Raw genomic sequence first — 23,319 nt, 5'->3', positions numbered from 1 at the left:
AAGAAGTGTCTGCTCATACCCTTCACTCACTTTTTGATGGGGTTGTTTTTTTCTTGTAAATTTGTGTAAGTAAGTCCTTTGTAGATTCTGGATATTAGCCCTTTGTCAGATGGGTAGATGGCAAAAACTTTCTCCCATCCTCTAGGTTGCCTGTTCACTCTGATGATAGTTTCTTTTGCTGTGCAGAAGCTCTTTAGCTTAATTAGATTCCATTTGTCAATTTTGGCTTTTGTTGCCATTGATTTTGGTATTTTAGACATAAAGTTCTTGCCCATGCCTATGTCCTGAATGGTATTGCCTAGGTTTTCTTCTAGGATTTTTATGGTCCTAGGTCTTACGTTTAAGTCTTTGGTCCATCTTGAGTTGATTTTTTGTTTAAGGTGTAAGGAGTGGGTCCAGTTTCAGTTTTCTGCATATAGCGAGCCAGTTTTCCCAACACCATTTATTAAATACAGAATCTTTTCCCCATTTCTTGTTTTTGTCAGGTTTGTCAAAGATCAGATGGTGGTAGATGTGTGGTGTTATTTCTGAGGGCTCTGTTCTATTCCACTGGTCTACATATCTGTTTTGGTACCAGTACCATGCTGTTTTGGTTACTGCAGCCTTGCAGTAAAGGTAGTGTGATGCCTCCAGCTTTGTTCTTCTTGCCCAGGACTGTCTTGGTTATATGGGCTCCTTTTTGGTTCCATATGAAGTTTAAAGTAGTTTTTTCCAATTCTGCGAAGAAAGTCATTGGTAGCTTGATGGGGTTGGCATTGAATCTATAGATTACCTTGAGCAGTGTGGCCATTTTCACGATATTGATTCTTCCTATCCATGAGCATGGAATGTTCTTCCATTTGTTTTATTTTGTTGAGCAGTGGTTTGTAGTTCTCCTTGACGAGGTCCTTCACATCCCTTGTAAGTTGGATTCCTAGGTACTTTATTCTCTTAGTGGCAATTGTGAATGGGAGTTGACTCATGATTTGGCTCTCTGTTTGTCTGTTATTGGTGTATAGGAATGCTTGTGATTTTTGCACATTGATTTTGTATCCTGAGACTTTGCTGAAGTTGCTTATCAGCTTAAGGAGACTTTGGGCTGAGACGATGGGGTTTTCTTAATATACAATCCATCATGTCATCTGCAAACAGAGACAATCTGACTTCCTTTCTTCCTACTTGAATAACCTTTATTTCTCTTGCCTGATTGCCCTGGCCAGAACTTCCAACACTATGTTGAATAGGAGTGGTGAGAGAGGGCATCCTTGTCTTGTGCTGGTTTTCAAAGGGAATGCTTCCAGTTTTTGCCCATTCAGTATGATATTGGCTGTGGGTTTGTCATAAATAGCTCTTATTATTTTGAGATACGTTCCATCGATACCTAGTTTATTGAGAGTTTTTAGCATCAAGGGGTGTTGAATTTTGTTGAATGCCTTTTCTGCATCTATTGAAATAATCGTGTGGTTTTTGTCATTGGTTCTGTGTATGTGATGGATTACGTTTATTGATTTGCATATGTTGAACCAGCCTTGCATCCCAGGTATGAAGCCAACTTGGTTGTGGTGGATAAGCTTTTTGATGTGCCACTGGATTCAGTTTGCCAATATCTTACTGAGGATTTTTGCATTGATGTTCATCAGGGATATTGGTCTAAAATTCTCTTTTTTTGTTGTGTCTCTGCCAGGTTTTGGTATCAGGATCATGCTGGCCTCATAAAATGAGTTAGGAAGGATTCCCTCTCTTTCTATTGTTTGGAATAGTTTCAGAAGGAATGGTACCAGCTCCTCTTTGTACCTCTGGTCGAATTCGGCTGTGAACCTGTCTGGTCCTCAACTTTTTTTTGGTTAGTAGGCTATTAATTGCTTCCTCAATTTCAGAACTTGTTATTGGTCTATTCAGGGATTCAACTTCTGCCTGGTTTAGTCTTGGGAGGGTGTATGTGCCCAGGAATTTATCCATTTCTTCTAGATTTTCTAGTTTATTTGCATAGAGGTGTTTATAGTATTCTCTGATGGTAGATTGTATTTCTGTGGGATCGGTGGTGATGTCGCCTTTATCATTTTTTTATTGCGTCTATTTGATTCTTCCCTCTTTTATTCTTTATTAGTCTGGCTAGTGGTCTATTTTGTTGATCTTTTTGAAAAGCCAGCTCCTGGATCCATTGATGTTTTGAAGGGTTTTTCATGTCTCTATCTCCTTCCGTTCTGCTCTGATCTTAGTTATTTCTTGTTTTCTGCTGGCTTTTGAATTTGTTTGCTCTTGCTTCTCTAGTACTTTTAATTGTGATGTTAGGGTGTCAATTTTAGATCTTTCCTGCTTTCTCTTGTGGGCATTTAGTGTTTGTTATAAATTTCTTTCTACACACTGCTTTAAATGTGTCCCAGAGATTCAGGTACGTTGTGTCTTTGTTCTCGTTAGTTTCAAAGAACATCTTTATTTCTGCCTTCATTTTGTTATTTACCTAATAGTCATTCAGGTGCAGGTTGTTCAGTTTCCATGTAGTTGGGGAGTTTTGAGTGAGTTTCTTAATCCTGAGTTCTAATTTGTTTGCACTGTGGTCTGAGAGACTGTTTGTTATGATTTTCATTCTTTTGCATTTGCTGAGAAGTGTTTTACCTCCAACTATGTGGTCAATTTTGGAATAAGTGTGATGTGGTGCTGAGAAGAATGTATATTCTGTTGATTTGGGGTGGAGAGTTCTGTAGATGCCTGTTAGGTCCACTTGGTCCAGAGCTGAGTTCAAGTCCTGGATATCCTTGTTAATTAATTTTGTCTCAATCTGTCTAGTGTTGACAGTGGGGTGTTAAAGTCTCCCACTGTTACTGTTTGGGAATCTAAGTCTCTTTGTAGGTCTCTGAGAACTTGCTTTATGAATCTGGGTGCTCCTGTATTGGGTGCATATATATTTAGGATAGTTAGCTCTTCTTGCTGCATTGACCCCTTTACCATTATGTAATGCTCTTCTTTGTCTCTTTTGATCTTTGTTGGATTAAAGTCTGTTTTATCAGAGACTAGGATTGCAACCTCTGTTTTTTTTGTTTGTTTGGTTTTGTTTTTTGCTTTCCATTTGCTTGGTAGATCTTCCTCCATCCCTTTATTTTGAGTCTGTGTGTGTCTCTGCACGTGAGATGGGTTTCCTGAATACAGCACACTGATGGGTCTTGACTCTTTATCCAATTTGCCAGTCTGTGTCTTTTAATTGGGGCATTTAGCCCCTTTACATTTAAGGTCAATATTGTTATGTGTGAATTTGATCCTGTCATTATGCTGCTACCTGGATATTTTGCCCATTAGTTGATGCAGTTTCTTCATAGTGTTGATGGTCTTTACAATTTGGTGTTTTTCAGTGGCTGGTACCAGTTGTTCCTTTCTGTGTTCAGTGCTTCTTTGCGGAGCTCTTGTAAGGCAGGCCTGGTGGTAACAAAATCTCTCAGCCTTTGCTTGTCTGTAAAGGATTTTATTTCTCCTTTGCTTATGAAGCTTAGTTTGGCTGGATATGAAATTGTTGAATATTTGCCCCCTCTCTCTTCTGGCTTGTAGGGTTTCTGCCGAAATATCCTTTGTTAGTCTGATGGGCGTCCCTTTGTGGGTAACCCGACCTTTCTCTCTGGCTCCCCTTAACCTTTTTTCCTTCATTTCAACCTTGGTAAATCTGACGATTATATGTCTTGGGTTGCTCTTTTCGAGGAATATTTTTGCGGTGTTCTCTGTATTTCCTGAATTTGAATGTTGGCCTGCCTTGTTAGGTTGGGGACGTTCTCCTGGATAATATCCTGAAGAGTGTTTTCCGACTTGGTTCCATTCTCCCCGTCACTTTCAGGTACACCAATCAAATGTAGATTTGGTCTTTTCACAGAGTCCCATATTTCTTGGAGGTTTTGTTCATTTCTTTTAACTCTTTTTTCTCTAATCTTGTCTTCTCACTTTATTTCATTGAGTTGATCTTCAATCTCTGATATCCTTTCTTCTGCTTGATCAGTTCGGCTATTGCTACTTGTGTATGCTTCACAAAGTTCTCGTGCTGTGTTTTTCAGCTCCATCAAGTCATTTATGTTCTCCTCTAAACTGGTTATTCTAGTTAGCAGTTCCTCTAACCTGTTTTCAAGGTTCTTAGCTTCCTTGCAATGTGTTAGAACATGCTCCTTTACCTCGGAGGAGTCTGTTATCACCCGCCTTCTGAAGCCTACTTCTGTCAATTCATCAAAATCATTCTTTCTCCGTCCAGTTTTGTTCCCTTGCTGGCGAGGAGTTGTGATCCTTTGAAGGAGAAGAGGCGTTCTGGTTTTTGGAGTTTTCAGCCTTTTTGCACTGGTTTCTCCACATCTTCGTGGACTTATCTACCTTTGGTCTTTGATGCTGGTGACCTTCGGATATGGTCTCTGATCGGACATCCTTTTTGTTGCTGTTGCTACTATTCCTTTCTGTTTGTTTGTCAGTTTTCCTTCTAACTCAGGGCTCCTCTGCTGTAGGTCTGCTGGAGTTTGCTGGAGGTCCTCTCCAGACCCTGTTTGGCTAGGTATCACCAGTGAAGTCTACACAGAAGAGCAAAGATTGCTGCCTGTTCCTTCCTCTGGAAGCTTTGTCCACAGAGGGGCACCTGCCAGATGCTAGTGAGAGCTCTCCTGTATGAGATGTTTGTCAGCCCCTACTGGGAGGTATCTCCCAGCCAGGATACACAGGGGTCCGGGACCCACTTGAGGAGGCAGTCTGACCCTTAGCAGAGCTCGACTGCTGTGCTGGCTGTCAGGCAGGGACGTTTAAGTCTGCTGAAGCTGTGCCCACAGCTGCCCCTTCCCCTAGATGCTCTGTCCCAGGGAGATGGGGGTCTTATCTATAATTCCCTGACTGGGGCTGCTGCTTTTCAGAGATGCTCTGCCTAGAGAGGCAGTCTGGTCACAGTGGCCTTGCTGAGCTGCTGTGGGCTCTACCTAGTTCAAACTTCCCAGTGGCTTTGTTTACACTGTGAGGGTAAAACTGCCTACTCAAGCCTCAGCAATGGTGGATGCCCCTCCCAACTCCAAGCTTAAGCATCCCAGGTCAACTTCAGACTGCTGTGCTAGCAGTGACAATTTCAAGCCAGTGGATCTCAGCTTGCTGGGCTCCATGGGGGTGGGACGCACCGAGCCCGGTACTGTAAGGAATCTCCTGGTCTGCCAGTTGCGAAGACTGTGGGAAATGCGCAGTATCTGGGCTGGAGTGCACTGTTCCTCCTGGTACAGTCTCTCATGGCTTCCCTTGGCTAGGAACAGGAAATCCCCCAACCCCTTGTGCTTCCTGGGTGAAGTGACGTCCCACCCTGCTTTGGCTCACCCTCCGTGGGCTGCACCCACTTTCCAACCAGTCCCAGTGAGATGAACCGGGTACCTCAGTTGGAAATGCAGAAATCACCCGCCTTCTGTGTCAATCCTGCTGGGAGCTGCAGACCAGAGCTGTTCCTATTAGGCCATCTTGCCTAATTTTTATATTTTTTTAGTACAGACGGGGTTTTTCCATGTTGGCCAGGCTGGTCTCAAACTCCTCACCTCAGGCAATCCACCTGCCTCGGCCTCCCAAAGTGCTGGGATGACAGGCCATGCCCGGCCCAAAACCCAACTTCTTGATTAAAAACTACAAGAGCCCCACTGCTGACTCACTCATGTTGGACATGGAGAGTGAACAATAAATAAACTTTTTCATGTTGTTTCTGCAGCATAACTTACTTTATCCTGACTTGCCATATGACTTGAGGTATGATATGGTCTTCAAGTATGAATTGAACTAGGACACATAAATATGGAAAAAAATATTCTAAGTGGAGGGGGAAATGGGAACAAAGACATGTTTGAGGGGAAAGAGAACCAGACATTCAGCTAGGCTGGAGTATATGATGCCTAATGGGCAGCAGTGGGAGAGGAAGGACAGTGTCAGATTTCTGAAGTCCTGAGCAGTTGGCCAGAGTGTTTGTTTAAACTATATTTAAAAGAAGTCATTCTTGAGTAGGAAAATAATAAAACTCAGATTTTAAAAAAGATTTATCTGGCAGGGGTGTATAGTGGAAGGAAGAAATTAGAGGCTAGTTAGATTATTTATAGATACCAGGAAGGTTCTCAATGGATGTCCACTAAATAAGTAGAAAATAGAATGGAAAGAAGTAGAAGGATTAGAAGAATATCTGAGAAAAATGAGAGGTCACAGCAACTACAGGGACATGGAAAGGTGATATGATGTTGTTGCTTTTGATGAAGATAAACCACCAGTCACAGTGGTTCTGAATTTGACTTTGAAGATGATGTTTTGTAATGTGATCCCTTGATTTCCTCAGAAGCTGGCTAATATGAAGTTGTTTCTGGCATTTGATTTTACCTCATTTCTTATTTCTTCTTATATTCTTATATTATAATATAGTATTGTCTTTGCTTAATATATCACTTAAGAGACTTCTGAAAACACATTATGCCTGCTACTGTTTTCTTAGTACCTTCCCAGGAGGGAAAGTAATTTTACTCCTTATAAGCAGACTTACTTTAAAGTGCAAAAGATTGAAAAATCTCTTCATTCTGTCAGTGGGAAAAGCTCCAAGATAAATTTCTCACTAGTGACATAAAATAGCTTTCCACTTTTCCCCCCTAAATCTCTCTTTAGTTTACAATAAATCAATCAGCTATAGTTTGGTATTATATCTGGAAACATTTCAGAATTATAAGTAACTTCACTATCAATTAGTTTATTTTATCTACAAAGAGATATTGTGGGCTAGGATGTAAATAGTAAGAACTGATAGATCACTATACTTTGTCCTCTAGAGCAGGGGTTAGCAAACTTTTTCTGAAAAGAGACAGACAGATGGTAAAGATTTTAGGCTTTGAAGACTATAAGGTCCCTGTTTCAATTATTCAACTCTGCCACTGTAGTACAAAACCAGCTACAGATCATGAATAAATGAAGGAATGTGGCTGCTTTCCAATAAAACATTATTTACAAAAACAGGCAGCAGGCCATATTTGGCCCTAGTTTGCCAATCCCAACTCTAGAAAGTTCTATTTTTGTATACTTATTTTATATATCTGACCCAGTAAAAGGGAGTCTCCTTAGTTGAATTGTTAGTTTTATTCATTTCAAGCAATTGATCTAAAAATATCAACTGTCTTCAATATACCCAGCATCTTTGCTGGGTGCTATGGAGATAGGAAGTGTAAGGATCCAGAAGATTAGCTGTGGAGATAAAACTAAAATTCTTGAACATTTGGAGAGCAGTTAAGTACTCAACTGCATGGTAATGAAAGTAAGTGTAAAAGGAGTTGAAGATAAAAGAAAATAATAAGGACTGGGGTCCTTGGGGAAGAGTTTATGGAAGATGTGGAGGGAGTGGAACTCAACATGGATCCTGAAGGATGAAGCTTAGATTGAATAATCATCTGAAGGGGAAGAGTAGGAAGGGTTGCATTATAGAAGGAGAATCAGAAGCAAAGCCAAAGAGACAGTAATGGGCATGACATTGTAGGGTAGAAGTGAGGATACTTGCCCCACTAAGGCTGAGTTTTTTCTCACCCAATGGAGTTATGGGAAATTGAATTGGATTGAGTGGAGTTGGATCATACTGAAAATTTGGGAAGCCAGATGGAGGTATTTGGCTTCAATGTGGTAGGCATTTGGGAGCCACTGTAGTTCTTTCAGCAGGTTGGTAATGAAATAAAAGTGGTATTCCAATGGTATGTATAACAGTGGTTAAAAAAATATGCTGAAGTCAGATTAACATTCCATAAGGCTGTTGGGATAATCCAGAGTAGAGGATATTAAGATTATGCCTATATATGATAAGATAGGGTAATGGGGATGCTATGGACTAAATGTTTCTATCCCCCAAAATTCTTATGTTGAAGCCCTGATCAATGTGATGGCATTAGGAGTTGGGCCTTTGGGAGGCAATTAAATCATGAGGGTGGAGCCCTCATGAATGGGATTAGTACTCTTATAAGAAGAGGCCAGACAGCTAGCTAGCTCTTTCCACCATGTGAGGACACAGAGAGAAATTGGCAGTGTGCAACCCAGAAGAAAGCCCTCACCAAAACTCAATCCCACTAGCTCCCACTAGCACTCTGATCTCAGACTTCCAGCCTCCAGAACTGTGATAAATTTCTGTTGTTTATAAGCCACCTAGTCTATGACACTTTGTTATAGCAGCCCAAACTGTCTAAAACAGGAGAGAAGATGTCAAATCTGAAAAGCACTTACAAGTATGAAACATCGAGAAGAACTAGAAGATGGCCAAATAGGAACAGCACTGGTCTGCAGCTCCCAGCGAAATCAATGCAGAAAGTGGGTGATTTCTGCATTTCCAACTGAGGTACCCAGTTCATCTCATTGGGACTGGTTGGACAGTGGGTACAGGCCACAGAGGGCAAGCCGAAGCAGGGTCTGGTGTCACCTCACCCAGGAAGTGCAAGGGGTCAGGGAATTTTCTCCCCTACCCAATTTCTCCCCTACCCAAGAGAAGCCATGAGGGACTGAGCCTGAGGAACCGTGCACTCCAGTCCAGATACTGCACTTTCCCCACGGTCTTCGCAACCTGCAGTACAGGAGATTCCCTCCAGTGCCTACCCCACCAGGGCTCTGGGTTTCCAGCACAAAACTGGGTGGCCATTTGGGCAGACACCCAACTAGCTGCAGGAGTTTTTTCTTGTTGTTGTGTTGTTGTTTTTCTGTGTGTGCGTGTGGTTTTTTTTTTTTTTGATACCCCACTGGTGCTGGGAACGCCAGCAAGACAGAACCGTTCACTCCCGTCAGAAGGGGTTCTAAAGCCAGGGAGCCAAGTGGTCTGGCTTGGCGGGTCCTACCCCCACAGAGCCCAGCAAGCTAAGATCCACTGGCTTGAAATTCTCTCTGCCAGTACAGCAGCAGTCTGAGATTGACCTGGGACACTTGAGCTTGGTGGGGGAAGGGGCGTTCCCCAATGCTGAGGCTTCAGTCGGTGGTTTTACCCTCACAGTGTAAACAAAGCCACCAGGAAGTTTGAACTGGGCTGGGAGGAGCCCACCACAGCTCAGCAAGGCCACTGTGGCCAGACGGCCAGATGTCACCTCTCTGGGCAGGGCATCTCTAAAAAAAAAGGCAACAGCCCCAGTCAGGGAATTATAGATAAAACTCCCATCTCCCTAGGACAGAGCACTTGGGGGAAGGGGCAGCTGAGGGCACAGCTTCAGCAGACTTAAACGTCCCTGCCTGACAGCCAGCGCAGTGGTCGAGCTCTGCTAAGGGTCAGACTGCCTCCTCAAGTGGGTACCTGACCCCCGTGTCTCCTGACTGGGAGACACCTCCCGGTAGGGGCCGACAAACATCTCATACAGGAGAGCTCTGGCTGGCATCTGGCAGGTGCCCCTCTGGGGCAAAGCTTCCGGAGGGAAGAACAGGCAGCAATTTTTGCTGTTCTGCAGCCTCTGCTGGTGATACCCAGGTAAACAGAGTCTGGAGTGCACCTCCAGCAGACCTGCAGCAGAGGAGCCTGTTTGTAAGAAGGAAAACTAACAAACAGAAAGGAACAGCACGTCTACTAAAATACCCCATCCGAAGGTCACCAACATCAAAGACCAAAGGTAGATAAATCCACAAAGATGGGGAGAAACCAGCACAAAAAGGCTAAAAGTTCCAAAAACCAAAATACCTCCTCTCCTCCAAAGGATCACAACACCTCGCCAGCAAGGGAACAAAACTGGACGGAGAATGATTTTGACGAATTGACAGAAGTAGGCTTCAGAAGGTGGGTGATAACAAACTTCTCCGAGCTAAAGGAGCATTGTTCTAACCCAATGCAAGGAAGCTACGAACCTTGAAAACAGGTTAGATGAATTGCTAACTAGAATAACCAGTTTAGAGGAGAACCCAAATGACCTGATGGAGCTAAAAAACACAGCATGAGAACTTTGTGAAGCATACATACACAAGTATCAATAGCCGAATTGATCAAGCAGAAGAAAGGATATCAGAGATTGAAGATCAACTCGACTCAATGAAATAAAGCGAGAAGACAAGATTAGAGAAAAAGGAGTGAAATGAAATGAACAAAGCCTCCAAGAAATATGGGACTATGTGAAAAGACCAAATCTACGTTTGATTGGTGTACCTGAAAGTGACGGGGAGAATGGAACCAAGTCGGAAAACACTCTTCAGGATATTATCCAGGAGAACTTCCCCTCCCTAGCAAGACAGGCCCACAGTCAAATTCAGGAAATACAGAAAACACCACTAAGATACTCCTCGAGAAGAGCAACCCAAGACACATAATCGTCAGATTCACCAAGGTTGAAATGAAGGAAAAAAAGTTAAGGGGAGCCAGAGAGAAAGGTCGGGTTACTGACAAAGGGAAGCCCATCACACTAACAAACAGTGGATCTCTCTCAGCACAAACTCTACAAGCCAGGAGAGAGTGAGGGCCAATATTCAACAATCTCAAAGAAAAGAAAAGAATTTTCAACCCACAATTTCATATCCAGCCAAACTAAGCTTCATAAGCAAAGGAGAAATAAAATCCTTTACAGACAAGCAAAGGCTGAGAGATTTTGTCACCACCAGGCCTGCCTTACAAGAGCTCCTCAAAGAAGCACTGAACACAGAAAGGAACAACTGGCACCAGCCACTGAAAAACACCAAATTGTAAAGACCATCAACACTATGAAGAAACTGCATCAACTAATGGGTAAAATATCCAGGTAGCAGCATAATGACAGGATCAAATTCACACATAACAATATTAACCTTAAATGTAAATGGGCTAAATGCCCCAATTAAAAGACACAGACTGGCAAATTGGATAGAGTCAAGAACTATCAATGTGCTGTATTCAGGAAACCCATCTCACATGCAAAGACACACATAGGCTCAAAATAAATAAAGGGATGGAGGAATATTTACCAAGCAAATGGAAAGAAAGAAAAAAAAAAAAAGCATAAGTGGCAATCCTAATCTCTGATAAAACAGACTTTAAATGAACAAAGATCAAAAGCGACAAAGAAGAGCATTACATAATGGTAAAGGGGTCAATGCAACAAGAAGAGCTAACTATCCTAAATATATATGCACCCTATACAGGAACACCCAGATTCATAAAGCATGTCCTTAGAGACCTACAAAGAGACTTAGACTCCGACACAATAATAGTGGGAGACTTTACGCCCCACTGTCAATATTAGATAAATGGACAGAAAATTAATTAACAAGGATATCCAGAACTTGAACTCAGCTCCGGACCAAGTGGACCTAATAGGCATCTACAGAACTCTCCACCCCAAATCAATAGAACATATATTCTCAGCACCTCATCGCTCTTATTGTAAAATTGATCACATAATTGGAAGTAAAACACTTCTCAGCAAATGCAAAAGAAAGAAAGAAAATCATAACAAACAGTCTCTCAGACCTCAGTGCAATCAAATTAGAACTCAGGATTAAGAAACTCACTCAAAACCACACAGCTACATGGAAACTGAACAACCTGCTCCTGAATGACTACTGGGTACATAACAAAATGAAGGCAGAAATAAAGATGTTCTTTGAAACCAGTGAGAACAAAGACACAATGTACCAGAATCTCTGGGACACATTTAAATCAGTGTGTAGAGAGAAATTTATAGCACTAAATGCACACAAGAGAAAGCAGGAAAGATCTAAAATTGACACCCTAACATCACAATGAAAAGAACCAGAGAAGCAAGAGCAAACAAACAAATTCAAAAGCTAGCAGAAAACAGGAAATAACTAACATCAGAGCAGAACTGAAGGAGATAGAGACACAAAAAACCCTTCAACAAATCAATGAATCCAGGAGCTGGTTTTTTGAAAAGATCAACAACATAGATAGACCACTAGCCAGACTAATAAGGGAGAAAAGAGAGAAGAATCAAATAGATGCAATAAAAAATGATATAGAGGATATCACCAAGAATCCCACAGAAATTCAAACTACCATCAGAGAATACTATAAACACCTCTATGCAAATAAACTAGAAAATCTAGAAGAAATGGATAAATTCCTGGACACATACACCCTCCCAAGACTAAACCAGGTAGAAGTTGAATCCCTGAATAGACCAATAACAAGTTCTGAAATTGAGGCAGCAATTAATAGCCTACCAACCAAAAAAAGTTGAGGACCAGACAGATTCACAGCCGAATTCTACCAGAGGTACAAAGAGGAGCTGGTACCATTCCTTCTGAAGCTATTCCAAACCACAGAAAAAGAGGGAATCCTCCCTAACTCATTTTATGAGGCCAGCATGATCCTGATACCAAAACCTGGCAGAGACACAACAAAAAAAAAGAAAACTTTCAGGCCAATATCCCTGATGAACATCTATGCGAAAATACCCGATAAAATACTTGCAAACCAAATCCAGCAGCACATCAAAAAGCTTATCCATCACATGATCAAGTCGGCTTCATACATGGGATGCAAGGCTGTTTTAACATATGCAAATCAATAAACATAAACAGAACCAATGACAAAAACCACATGATTATCTCAATAGATGCAGAAAAGGCCTTTGACAAAATTCAACACCCCTTGATGCTAAAAACTCTCAGTAAACTAGGTATTGATGGAACGTATCTCAAAATAGGAAGAGCTATTTATGACAAACCCACAGCTAATATCATACTGAATGGGCAAAAACTGGAAGCATTCCCTTTGGAAACCAGCACCAGACAAGGATGCCCTCTCTCACCACTCCTATTCAACATAGTGTTGGAAGTTCTGGCCAGGGCAGTCAGGCAAGAGAAAGAAATAAAGGGTATTGAAATAGGAAAAGAGGAAGTCAAACTGTCTCTGTTTGCAGATGACATGATTGTATATTAAGAAAACCCCATCGTCTCAGCCCAAAATCTCCTTAAGCTGATAAGCAACTTCGGCAAAGTCTCAGGATACAAAATCAATGGGCAAAAATCACAAGCATTCCTATACACCAATAACAGACAAACAGAGAGCCAAATCATGAGTCAACTCCCATTCACAATTGCCACTAAGAGAATAAAACACCTAGGAATACAACTTACAAGGGATGTAAAGGACCTCTTCAAGGAGAACTACAAACCACTGCTCAAGGAAATAAGAGAGAACACAAACAAATGGAAGAACATTCCATGCTCATGGATAGGAAGAATCAATATCGTGAAAATGGCCATACTGCCCAAAGTAATTTAGAGATTCATTGCTATCCCCATCAAGCTACCATTGACTTTCTTCACAGAATGGAAAAAACTACTTTAAACTTCATATGGAACCAAAAAAAAAAAAAAGAGCCCATATAGCCAAGACAATCCTAAGCAAAAAGAACAAAGCTGGAGGCATCACACTACCTGACTTTAAACTTTACTACAAGGCTGCAGTATCCAAAACAGCATGGTACTGGTACCAAAACAGATATATAGACCAATGGAACAGAACAGAGCCCTCAGAAATAACACCACACATCTACAACCATCTGATCTTTGACAAACCTGCCAAAAACAAGCAATGGGGAAAGGATTCCCTATTTAATAAATGATGTTGGGAAAACTGGCTAGCCATATGCAGAAAACAAACTGGATCCCTTCCTTACACCTTATACAAAAATTAACTCAAGATAGATTAAAGACTTAAACAAACTTAAGACCTAAAGCCATAAAAATCCTAGAAGAAAACCTGGGCAATACCATTCAGAACATAGGCATGGGCAAAGACTTCATGTCCAAAACACCAAAAGCAATGGCAACAAAAGCCAAAATTGACAAATGGAATCTAATTAAACTAAAGAGCTTCTGCACAGCCAAAGAAACTATCACCAGAGTGAAGAGGCATCCTAAAGAATGGGAGAAAATTTTTGCAATCTATCCATTTGACAAAGGGCTAGTATCCAGAATCTACAAAGAACTTATACAAATTTACAAGAAAAAAACAACCTCATCAAAAAGTGGGCAAAGGCTACGAACAGACATTTCTCAAAAGAAGACATTTATGCAGCCAACAAACATGAAAAATGCTCATTATCATCACTGGTCATTAGAGAAATGCAAATCAAAACCACTATGAGATACCATCTCATGCCTGTTAGAATGGTGATCATTAAAAAGTCAGGAAACAACAGATGCTGTAGAGGATGTAGAGAAATAGGAGCACTTTTACACTGTTGGTGGGAGTGTAAATTAGTTCAACCATTGTGGAAGACAGTGTGGCGATTCCTCAAGGATCTAGAACCAGAAATGCCATTTGACCCAGCCATCCCATTACTGGGTATATACCCAAAGGATTATAAACCATGCTACTATAAAGATGCCATGCACACTTATGTTTATTGTGGCACTATTCACAATAGCAAAGACTTGGCACCAACCCAAATGTCCATCAGTGATAGACTAGATAAAGAAAATGTGGCACATATACACCATAGCATACTGTGTAGCCATAAAAAAGGATGAGCTCATGTTCTTTGCAGGGACATGGATGAATCTGGAAACCATCATTCTCAGCAAACTATCACAAGAACAGAAAACCAAACCCCGCATGTTCTCACTCATGAGTGGGAGTCGAACAATGAAAACACATAGACACAGAGAGGGGAACATCACACACCAGGGCCTGTCAGAGGGTTGGGGGCTAGAAGAGCTATAGCATTAGGAAAAATACCTAATGTAGGTGATGGGTTGATGGGTGCAGCAAACTACCATGGCACATGTATACCTGTGTAACAAAACTGCACGTTCTGCACATGTACCCCAGAATTTAAAGTATAATTTTTTAAAAAAGTATGAAACATCTGGCTTCTGGAATACATGTTTTAAGTAAAATTGAGGACAGATGCATCAAATAAGACCTAAGAATCCAGGCTTTCTAACCAGGAAAATCTAAAGATGGGATGTGATGATAGAAACAGGAAAACTAAAAGGAAAGTCATGTTGTGGATGACTAGAGTTTTGTTGACATCAGGTTGCTAAATAATAATTTATTTAGTGTTTTTTATTAGCTTTAAGCAATAAAAGACCTCAGGCAAGCAAGAATCCTTTGACCAGAGTGAATTATAGAAGACTTGTGTGAGAATGAGCTTACTTAGCAGTGAAAGCAAAGACAGACTTAGGAACAAAAGGTTGTACTGATAAAAATTTTTGTCTAGCTTTGAGCATATTCATACACATTTGCCCACTGTGAGGCCATTCATTAGAACCTTTATTGACCTATCCCTGACTTCTTTGAAAAGGCTGCCCATATGTTTATGACATAAACCAGTATAATAACTAATAAAGATTTGGCACTTGCCTCATTAGCCAGAGACTCAGACTCAGAACTGTGCTTTATTTCGTGTAGAACTTCCTTTCAATTTCTGCTCCAAGAGCCTATTAAACTCACAAAAGAGTGACATGACTCTCCTTGCCTTTGTTCTTTTTCAGCTCTAGGGGTCTCTGCATATGCATCAGACAGTTGGGAACATGACCCGGAGGGTCCCCCACAGGCTGAGAGTGGTGGCATAAAGTCAGCAAATGAGGCAAAGGAGGAGCAATATAGGAAAGAGCAGGCCCATGAAAGCCAAAGAACAAGTTATTAGAAATGGTTACAAATAAATAGTATCAAACACATTAAGAAGTCAAGATACATTGAGGAACTATCAAATGAATTACCACAGGGCTGCTAACCCATTTGATTTAAAAAATACCAATAAACCTTGATTCAATCAACAGTTAATTAATTATGTACTACAGAACATTAAGAAGGTGAGATTTACCCTGAAAATAATCAAGATAAAATTTTTGCTGAAAATCAAAGTCATGCCATTAAACTTTTGTTTGAAATCTTTGATCAAAGGAGCAAACTCAAGTCCTGCATCTCATCCCCGATGCCCCTTCCTCAGTCTACTCACATGAGCATAACTCAGGAAGAAGAGCTGGTTGTTGGTGAATGTGATGCCTGGTAGAAGAGGCTCCTCAAGTCCCTGCCTTCTGTCATTTATCCATTTCCTGTAAGCCTGGTGAGAGAAGAAGAAGAGATGAGTCTCTGCAACGGTGGGTTTTTCTCTTTGCTTAGCTAGCACAGGAATAGCAAATATATACTCCTGCCACGTGCAAAATGCATCATGTCAAAATTTTCTTAAGAAACACAAGTCCATGTCCTATTGCTTACCAGTGAGGCAGGTACACCTGCAAAAAGGCCTTATGCTCAATGTATACCAAAGCAGCTGGACCAAAGCATTCAGATGTTAAATAACTCTTGGAGAAAAAAAGCTGTTCTTTCAATTCCTAGCAGGGGACAAACAAATCTAACACAATGGCAAGGCCCCTATGGCAATACATTTTGGGGTCCGCATATTACCTTTTTTCATTTTGACACGTAAGAGAAAACCTATCATCTTCTAGTGCCCTCATTTTATAAAATAAAGTATATTTCAACTAGAATATAGGAAGGATATAACCAGGAATAACAGTCTAGTCATTAAATTTAATGCATTTAGCTTTATGAAATCTTTCTGTATTATCCTTATGCTTCTTATTTGACCACAAACTAGTGGATGATGAAAACGTTATTATGAACTATCACTTGGCCCAGTATATGAGAACCACTACCCTCTGGTCATAATTTAGAAGTTTGATATTTTAAGAGAAATTTATAGGAGGACTACAGAAAGACCTGTACTCAAGGAAAACAAATGAACCTAGCCCCAAGGAGATTGCTGTAGCATGCTTCGATCTGATGGTGAATGTATTTTCTAAAAGCTATTCTTTAAATACATGATTCTTAATAACAAATATTATTCTTTAGGGTGACTTCACACCCCAAAAAGAAAAAAGAAATATAGTTCTATTTATGTAATAGGGTCAATGGGGAGACACACTTCTATTTACAGAAATTCCATAATATGTAACTAACTCCTCAAGAACATGGCTATGGTATGAATTGAGGTACACCCATATGGTGTTTTATGGCTTGATTTTTAGAACCACAGTAAATGCAGCAGCGCATACCCTAAAAGCTTCCCGCAGGCCTCCATTATCAGCAATATTTTCTCCCAGGGTCCTCTTCCCCTTGACCTAACAGAAAGAAAAAAGGAAAAAAAAATGAATGAGTGTTTCATGGTCAACTATCATTTGGCAAGAGGCATCAATATTATAGCAAGAAAAGTATCATATTTTAAAGAGAAAATCACATTCAGTAAATCAGAGGTAGGCATAATATATTGTAAGATGGCAAACTATCCTCAGCAAGGTGCTCTGGAATGTAATACTTTCTATTTTATTATGCTACACACTTCTTTCTCACCTACCTCTTCATTCTAACCAATCTAGCCAGCTCCAATAAAATGTTAACAAAAATGTTAACAATAATATTCTGAGTGACTCTGGTTTAATGGGAAAAAACAGGAATGTCAATACACAGGTTACTTTCTCTGATTAACTCACATAATTTGAGTATTCTTCTCATTGTGCCTGTGTTTCCAAAAATTTACCATCCACACAGGAACAAGATTTCAAGACCAACTATCATCATTTTACCTTCAGCAATTTCCATGAAAAATTAAAAGGAAAGTGGTTCTCCTAGGGAAGAAAAATCAAATAGAAGTAGTGCAGATCACAAGGTCGAGGTCTGCGATATGTATGACAACCAGCCAGCATGGTAAAAAAAATTATTCCCAATATTCAAGATTGTTTCTCAAAACTTTAAATGAGCTAGGACGCAAATATTCTAAACTAATACAGCCCACACGCCAAATCCAACCTGCTGCTTCTTTTTGTACAGGCTTCAAGGTAAGACTGGATTTTACATACTTCAACAACTGGGGAAAAATCAAAAGAAGAATAATATTGTTGTGGCACATGAAAATTAATTATATGAAATTCAAATTTTGGTGTTCATAAATCAAGTTTTATTGGGACACAGCCATGCCCATGCATATACATATTGTCTGTATTTGCTCTCTTGCTACAGTGGCAGAATTAAATATTGTAACAGAGACCATACGCCCCACAAAGCCTCAATTTTTTACTATCTGGCCCTTTACAGAAAAGTCATTCAACTCTTGTATAATAGGCAGAATAACGGCCTCCCAAAGATGTCTGCGTCCTAATCCCTGGAATCTGTGAATATGTTACCTTATTCACTGCAAAGAAAGATTCAGGCACAGAGGAATGGTCCCCACAAAATGAAGCTGGAAAAATAAAGCATGGCAAAGGAGACTTTTATGATGTGATTAAGGATCTTGAGATGCAGACTTTATCCTGGATTGTCCAGGTGGACCCAGTGTAATTACAAAAGTTCTTACAAGAGGAAAAGGGAGGCAGGAGAGCGAGTGTCAGAGTGATGCAACATGAGAAGACTCCACCGGCCATTGCTGGCTTTGAAAAACGAAGGGGCCATGAGCTAAGGAATGTGGGCAGCCTCTAAAAGCTAGAAAAGGCGAGGAAACAGATACTCCCCTAGAACCTCTACAGAGGAATGTGGCCCTGCTGACACTTTGATTTTAGTCCACTGAGATCCATGTCAGACTTCTGACATACCGAGCTGTATGATAATAAATCATACAGAACTGTATGATAATAAATCATACAGAACTGTATGATAATAAATCATACAGAACTGTATGATAATAAATTTATGTTATTTATTTGAAGCTACTAAGTTTATAGTAACTTGTTATAGCAAGCAACAGAAAACTAATATACCTTGCTTTTAACTTTCAAGCCATGGATCTTACCAACACTTTACTTTTAAGCTAGCCCAGTCACCCAGGTATCAAGCAATATCAATGAATAAAAACAAATCTTTGGAAAATATTATTCACTGTAATCACTCAGGACACTCCTAGCTTCAGTATACAAAAGCTACCATTCCTGCTTTACGTATATTCTTTGTTATCCACAGTCGTATGAGGTAAGTGCTAATTACCACCACCCTTGCTCAACAAAGGAGGATCTAAAGCTCAGAGTGTGTAGCAGATGTCGATATCCCACCAGATCTCCTTTTCTGCCTAAACTGTGCACCCATTCCCACAACTGCTAACAGCTCAGCTCAACCTTAGCTTATGGGAGTCACCTCATCTGGAGACTGCTGGGAGGTTATAACCCACCTTCCAGTAATTGACTGATGTGCAGTTTGAACAACCCAGTACCTGGGCTGAACAATTTCTGTGGTGCAGTTCGTGCTCCAGAATCCTCTGTGGAATCAGGGTGAGGCTAAACATTTCCTGAAACCAATAGGTTTCCCTCATTCCATTATAGGTTTTTCCTGAAACGACTTTCTGAATAAATCACTGACCTAGGCTGGGTGCAGTGGCTCACACCTGTAATCCCAGCACTTTGGGAGGCTGAGGTGGGCAGATTGCCTGAGGTCAGGGGTTTGAGACCAGACTGGCCAACATGAAGAAACCCCGTATCTATTAAAAATACAAAAATCAGCCAGGCGTGGTGGCTGGCACCTGTAATCGCAGCTAGTGGGGAGGCTGAGGCAGGAGAATCACTTGAACCAGGGAGGCAGAGATTGTAGTGAGCCGAGATCACACCACTGCACTCCAGCCTGGGTGACTCAGCGAGACGCTGTCTCAAAAAAGTCAATGACTTAAGGAACCCCTTCTTGGGCTCTGCTTCTAGTGAACCTAAGACAGAGTGATGAAGTAAACTGCTCGCATGTCACTGGGATTCGAACCCAAGCAGTCTTCTGTCTCCAGAGCCTTTGCTTCCTAATATGCTACTTTCTCAAGTCCCAACTCCTCTTGGCTCTTGAAGATTATGATTATATCCACTCCTGCTTAAATTTAATCTCCTTCCTTTTTACTCTGAGGGTTTTGTGTGTGTTTGTGTGTTTTGAGACAGGGTCTCTCTCTTTCACCCACACTGGAGTGCAGTGGTGTGATCATATCTCACTATAGGGTTCAAACAATTCTTCCACCTCAGCCTCCTGAGTAGCTGGGACTACAGGCATGCACCACTACACCCAGCTAATTTTTAAAAAAATTTTCTGTAGAGACAGGGTCTCCGTATGTTTCCCAGGCTGGTATCAAACTCCTAAGTTCAAGTGATCCTCCCACCTTGGCCTTCCAAAGTGTTTACAATACAGGCATGAGTCACCATGCCCAGCCATTCACTCTAAGCTTTATATCTAATTTAGAGCCTTTTGGAGCAGCCTCACCCCTCTGTCTCCTTGAACTCTGGTCTGCCTCAGTAGACCACATGGCCCTAGGTTTGGACTCTCAAGACTCAACAGCTACAAAAAGGAACAACAACAAAAGACTCAACAGCTGCTGACAGTCTGCATCTGTAGTGCCCCATCTGAGCTCCCCCGAATTCACTACAAAGCAAGATTCAGGCACAAAAGAACGGCTCCTATAAATGAAGCCAGAAAAATAATAAAGCATGGCCCTTATATCCACAAAGGAAGCCACCCACTCTCCTGTGGGAATGAAACTGAAGCTGTTTTCTGATGGTTAAGTGGATTGATGCTAAGACAGGCATGCCCTTTCTATCGTCCTTGTGACAAAGGTACACATTTGTCAGAATTAAGTTTCAATCTCTGACACTTTGGCCAAAATGAATGGTGAAGAGCAGTCCACCCACACATCACCCAGATATAAAATGAACTTAAAATAAGAACCTCAGCATGATATAGGGGAAGCAGTATGGACTTTCGAGTCGTACAGACTTAAACTCTAATCTAGACTCTACCATGGATTTTAATCTCTTTGAACCTCAGTTTAATTCCTTTGAACCTCATATGTAAAACCTGTACACTTAGTAATAATCTATACCTCTCAGGACTAGTATGAGGATACATTTGTTTCAATTAAGTGAAAAGTTTCATCTTCATGCCTGTATATAATAATCATCAGGAAATATAAATTCCCTTCCTCCAAGAAAACGGTTCTATTGTTTTTTGGGGGGTTTTTAACCCAAAAATCTTTGGCTTTGTTTTTCCCTGGGATAGGGTACTAATGAGTATGTCACGAAGGATCAGGAGTATTAACTAACTATCTTTTATTGAGCACTTGCTTTATGTCAGGCCTTGTGCTAGTGCTCCACATTGCTTTGCTCACTTAATTCTTACAACAAATCCGTGAGTTCAGAAACATTGACCCGTTTCACAGATGAAGATGCTGAGACTCAGGAACATTAAGTAACTTGCCCAAGTTCATAAAACTAGTTGAACCTAGATTTGGACCCATGTCTGACTCTAGAACCCCTTTCTGCTATGCTTTTCTTGAAGCAACATATACTCCAGATGAATTTTCACAGTGTGAAAACCCCTGCACTATATAGAGATACATAGAAGCACCCATTTTAGGTCTTCTCATGTCACAGTTGTAGATATTTAAAAATATATAGGCAGAGAAATGGCTGTCCAGGACACTGATAAAAGAGCTAGACACCATTCAAGGATACAGACTCTGGTTTCTCTGCCTGAATGAGCAGTGGTCTCACTTGGGCTGAGCATGGTTTAAGAACCAGGAGAACCAAGTCAGTGTTTATAAACATTCCCTTTAAAAGAAGCACATGGATTTTTACCTAAATTCATCTACAAGTATAATAGATTTGAGGCATAGCAAGGATTTAGGTAATTTTCCAGCCCTAGTAATATATCAGGAAAAAGTTCATGCCTGGTTAAGGGATGACCAGGCCCCAACCCCAAAGATTCTGATTCAGCAGGTATGGGGTAGGACTCAAGAATGTTCCCAAGGAAGACAGATGCTGTTGATCTTGTAAACACGCTTTGAGAACCAATGGTTTAAAGCACGCTAATGTCCAAATGAGGAAAAATGAACCACAAGGTGCCCCCTTAGCCACAGTTGTACTCACATTTAAGCCAGCTTTCTTCCAATAATAGTTGCTATACTGGTTAATCATGCATTTTGTTTTTTCCTTAAACTTTTCTTCTGATTCAGTAGACCACCAAGGATCCAGGTTTCCATTTTTATCATATTTTCTACCTAGCAAAAAGAAAAGTTCGAAGACATTTGTGTTATTTATGGAAACTAAATTCATCTTTCCTTTCCCTCACCTCGACAAGCCTTCAAAAAGCAGTCATAACAGCAGGGAACACTCTTCCTGAGATCAGCTCCTGCATTCTCTCCAATGTCACAGGTTAATTGTAAAAAGGGTGAAAAGGATAAAGACAATTGAGGAAGTTCTTTCCTTCTAAGGAACAAAGAGCACCTTAAAAATGAGATTCATCAATTTATTACATATACTAGTCTTATTCAATCTTGGATTCTGTGTCTTCACCTGATTTGACCCAAAGTGTTCACTGGATTATGAAATAAAATGGCTTCATTCAGAAAGCCCATGGAGGCAATCAGAGCATTACTACCAGTGAAATTCCAAATGATCCATAGGAATAGCCCCAATGAGTCATCCATACTGTGCGATCATAGACCCTGACTCAGCCCTATAGGAACCTGTTTCCTCCAAGTTGCCAGGAGCTGAAAGACACATAAAACCTCTGTTATGATTCATTCCACAGCCATTAGTGTGGACGGAAGACCCATCTGTCCTGCTTAGACAGGGAAGATTGCTCTAAAACGAAAACTTGGAATAAGAATGAAAATCTCCAAAACATAATGGGAAGAAAGATTACACATGCTTTCTTGCTATGTGCTCACTCTTCATTTTCTCTACAGCCTTTGAAACAAAATTTGGATGCTGCTAGACTGTCTTCTATATTCAAGGTTACTATGAGAATCAGAGGCATCATTGAAATTTAATTATACAGAGAGCTTACAAAAAAGTCCCATAAGTAAAGTTGTTAATTGGAACAATCCAAAACTCTTCAGCAAGGCTACATACTACTACCACCACCCCCTGGGATAGTATGGAGTCACTGTCCTCTACGCACTAACCAACCAATCATTAAATAGGTACCGGGCATGTACTTATATGTGCAATGCACTGTTCTAAGCATTGGTTACAGAGTGAAATTGCCACCATTTGATTCAGTCCTTTGAGAAAGACTCCAGAAGTTCTCCAGAAGGTTCTGGGGAGGAACTGTACTCAAATTTCCTATCAAGAGAGGTCCAGAACGAAGAAAGGACTATTAGCTTTTTTTTTCTTAGCTAAGACTCTCATCTCAGATAAACCAAACACCCAAAGGCAGAAAGTCTAGCTCTGCAGAGTCAGATAACTACAAGTCAGCCACATTTTAACAGAGAAGGGAAGACCAGGGGAGCAAAAAATCTAGGTGATTAAGGAAGGGCTGGTGGGAGTACAGGAAGACTTTTCTAGAAGAGCCTAAGTGTCTCTGGCCCTGGGGTAGGCATCCAGGAAGGATGTTGGAGATACTACAGGGATGGAAGAAAGAGGTCCCCTTCTATATAACGTTGCTTTAGGGCAGCTGGTTCCTGAGACTGCCTGTAAATCATTGTGTGGGTA

General features: G+C 40.8%; 1 protein-coding gene across 1 annotated transcript in view; it reads right to left on the bottom strand.

Moving 5' to 3' along the window:
- PHEX (phosphate regulating endopeptidase X-linked) overlaps positions 1-23,319 on the bottom strand; it is a 219,288-nt gene that overhangs the window by 7,668 nt on the left and 188,301 nt on the right. The window contains exons 18-20 of the mRNA XM_055106306.2: positions 21,751-21,881; positions 16,933-16,998; positions 15,834-15,938 (exon numbers count right to left, since the gene is read on the bottom strand). Of these exons, the coding sequence (XP_054962281.1) occupies positions 15,834-15,938; positions 16,933-16,998; positions 21,751-21,881 (302 nt within the window). The remainder of the gene's footprint in view (positions 1-15,833; positions 15,939-16,932; positions 16,999-21,750; positions 21,882-23,319) is intronic.

This window comes from Pan paniscus, chromosome X (assembly GCF_029289425.2).
Source record: "Pan paniscus chromosome X, NHGRI_mPanPan1-v2.0_pri, whole genome shotgun sequence".
In the NCBI taxonomy this organism is placed as follows: Eukaryota; Metazoa; Chordata; class Mammalia; order Primates; family Hominidae; genus Pan; species Pan paniscus.
Note: the sequence above shows the minus strand (reverse complement) of the source record. Positions and strands in the feature narration are given on the sequence as shown.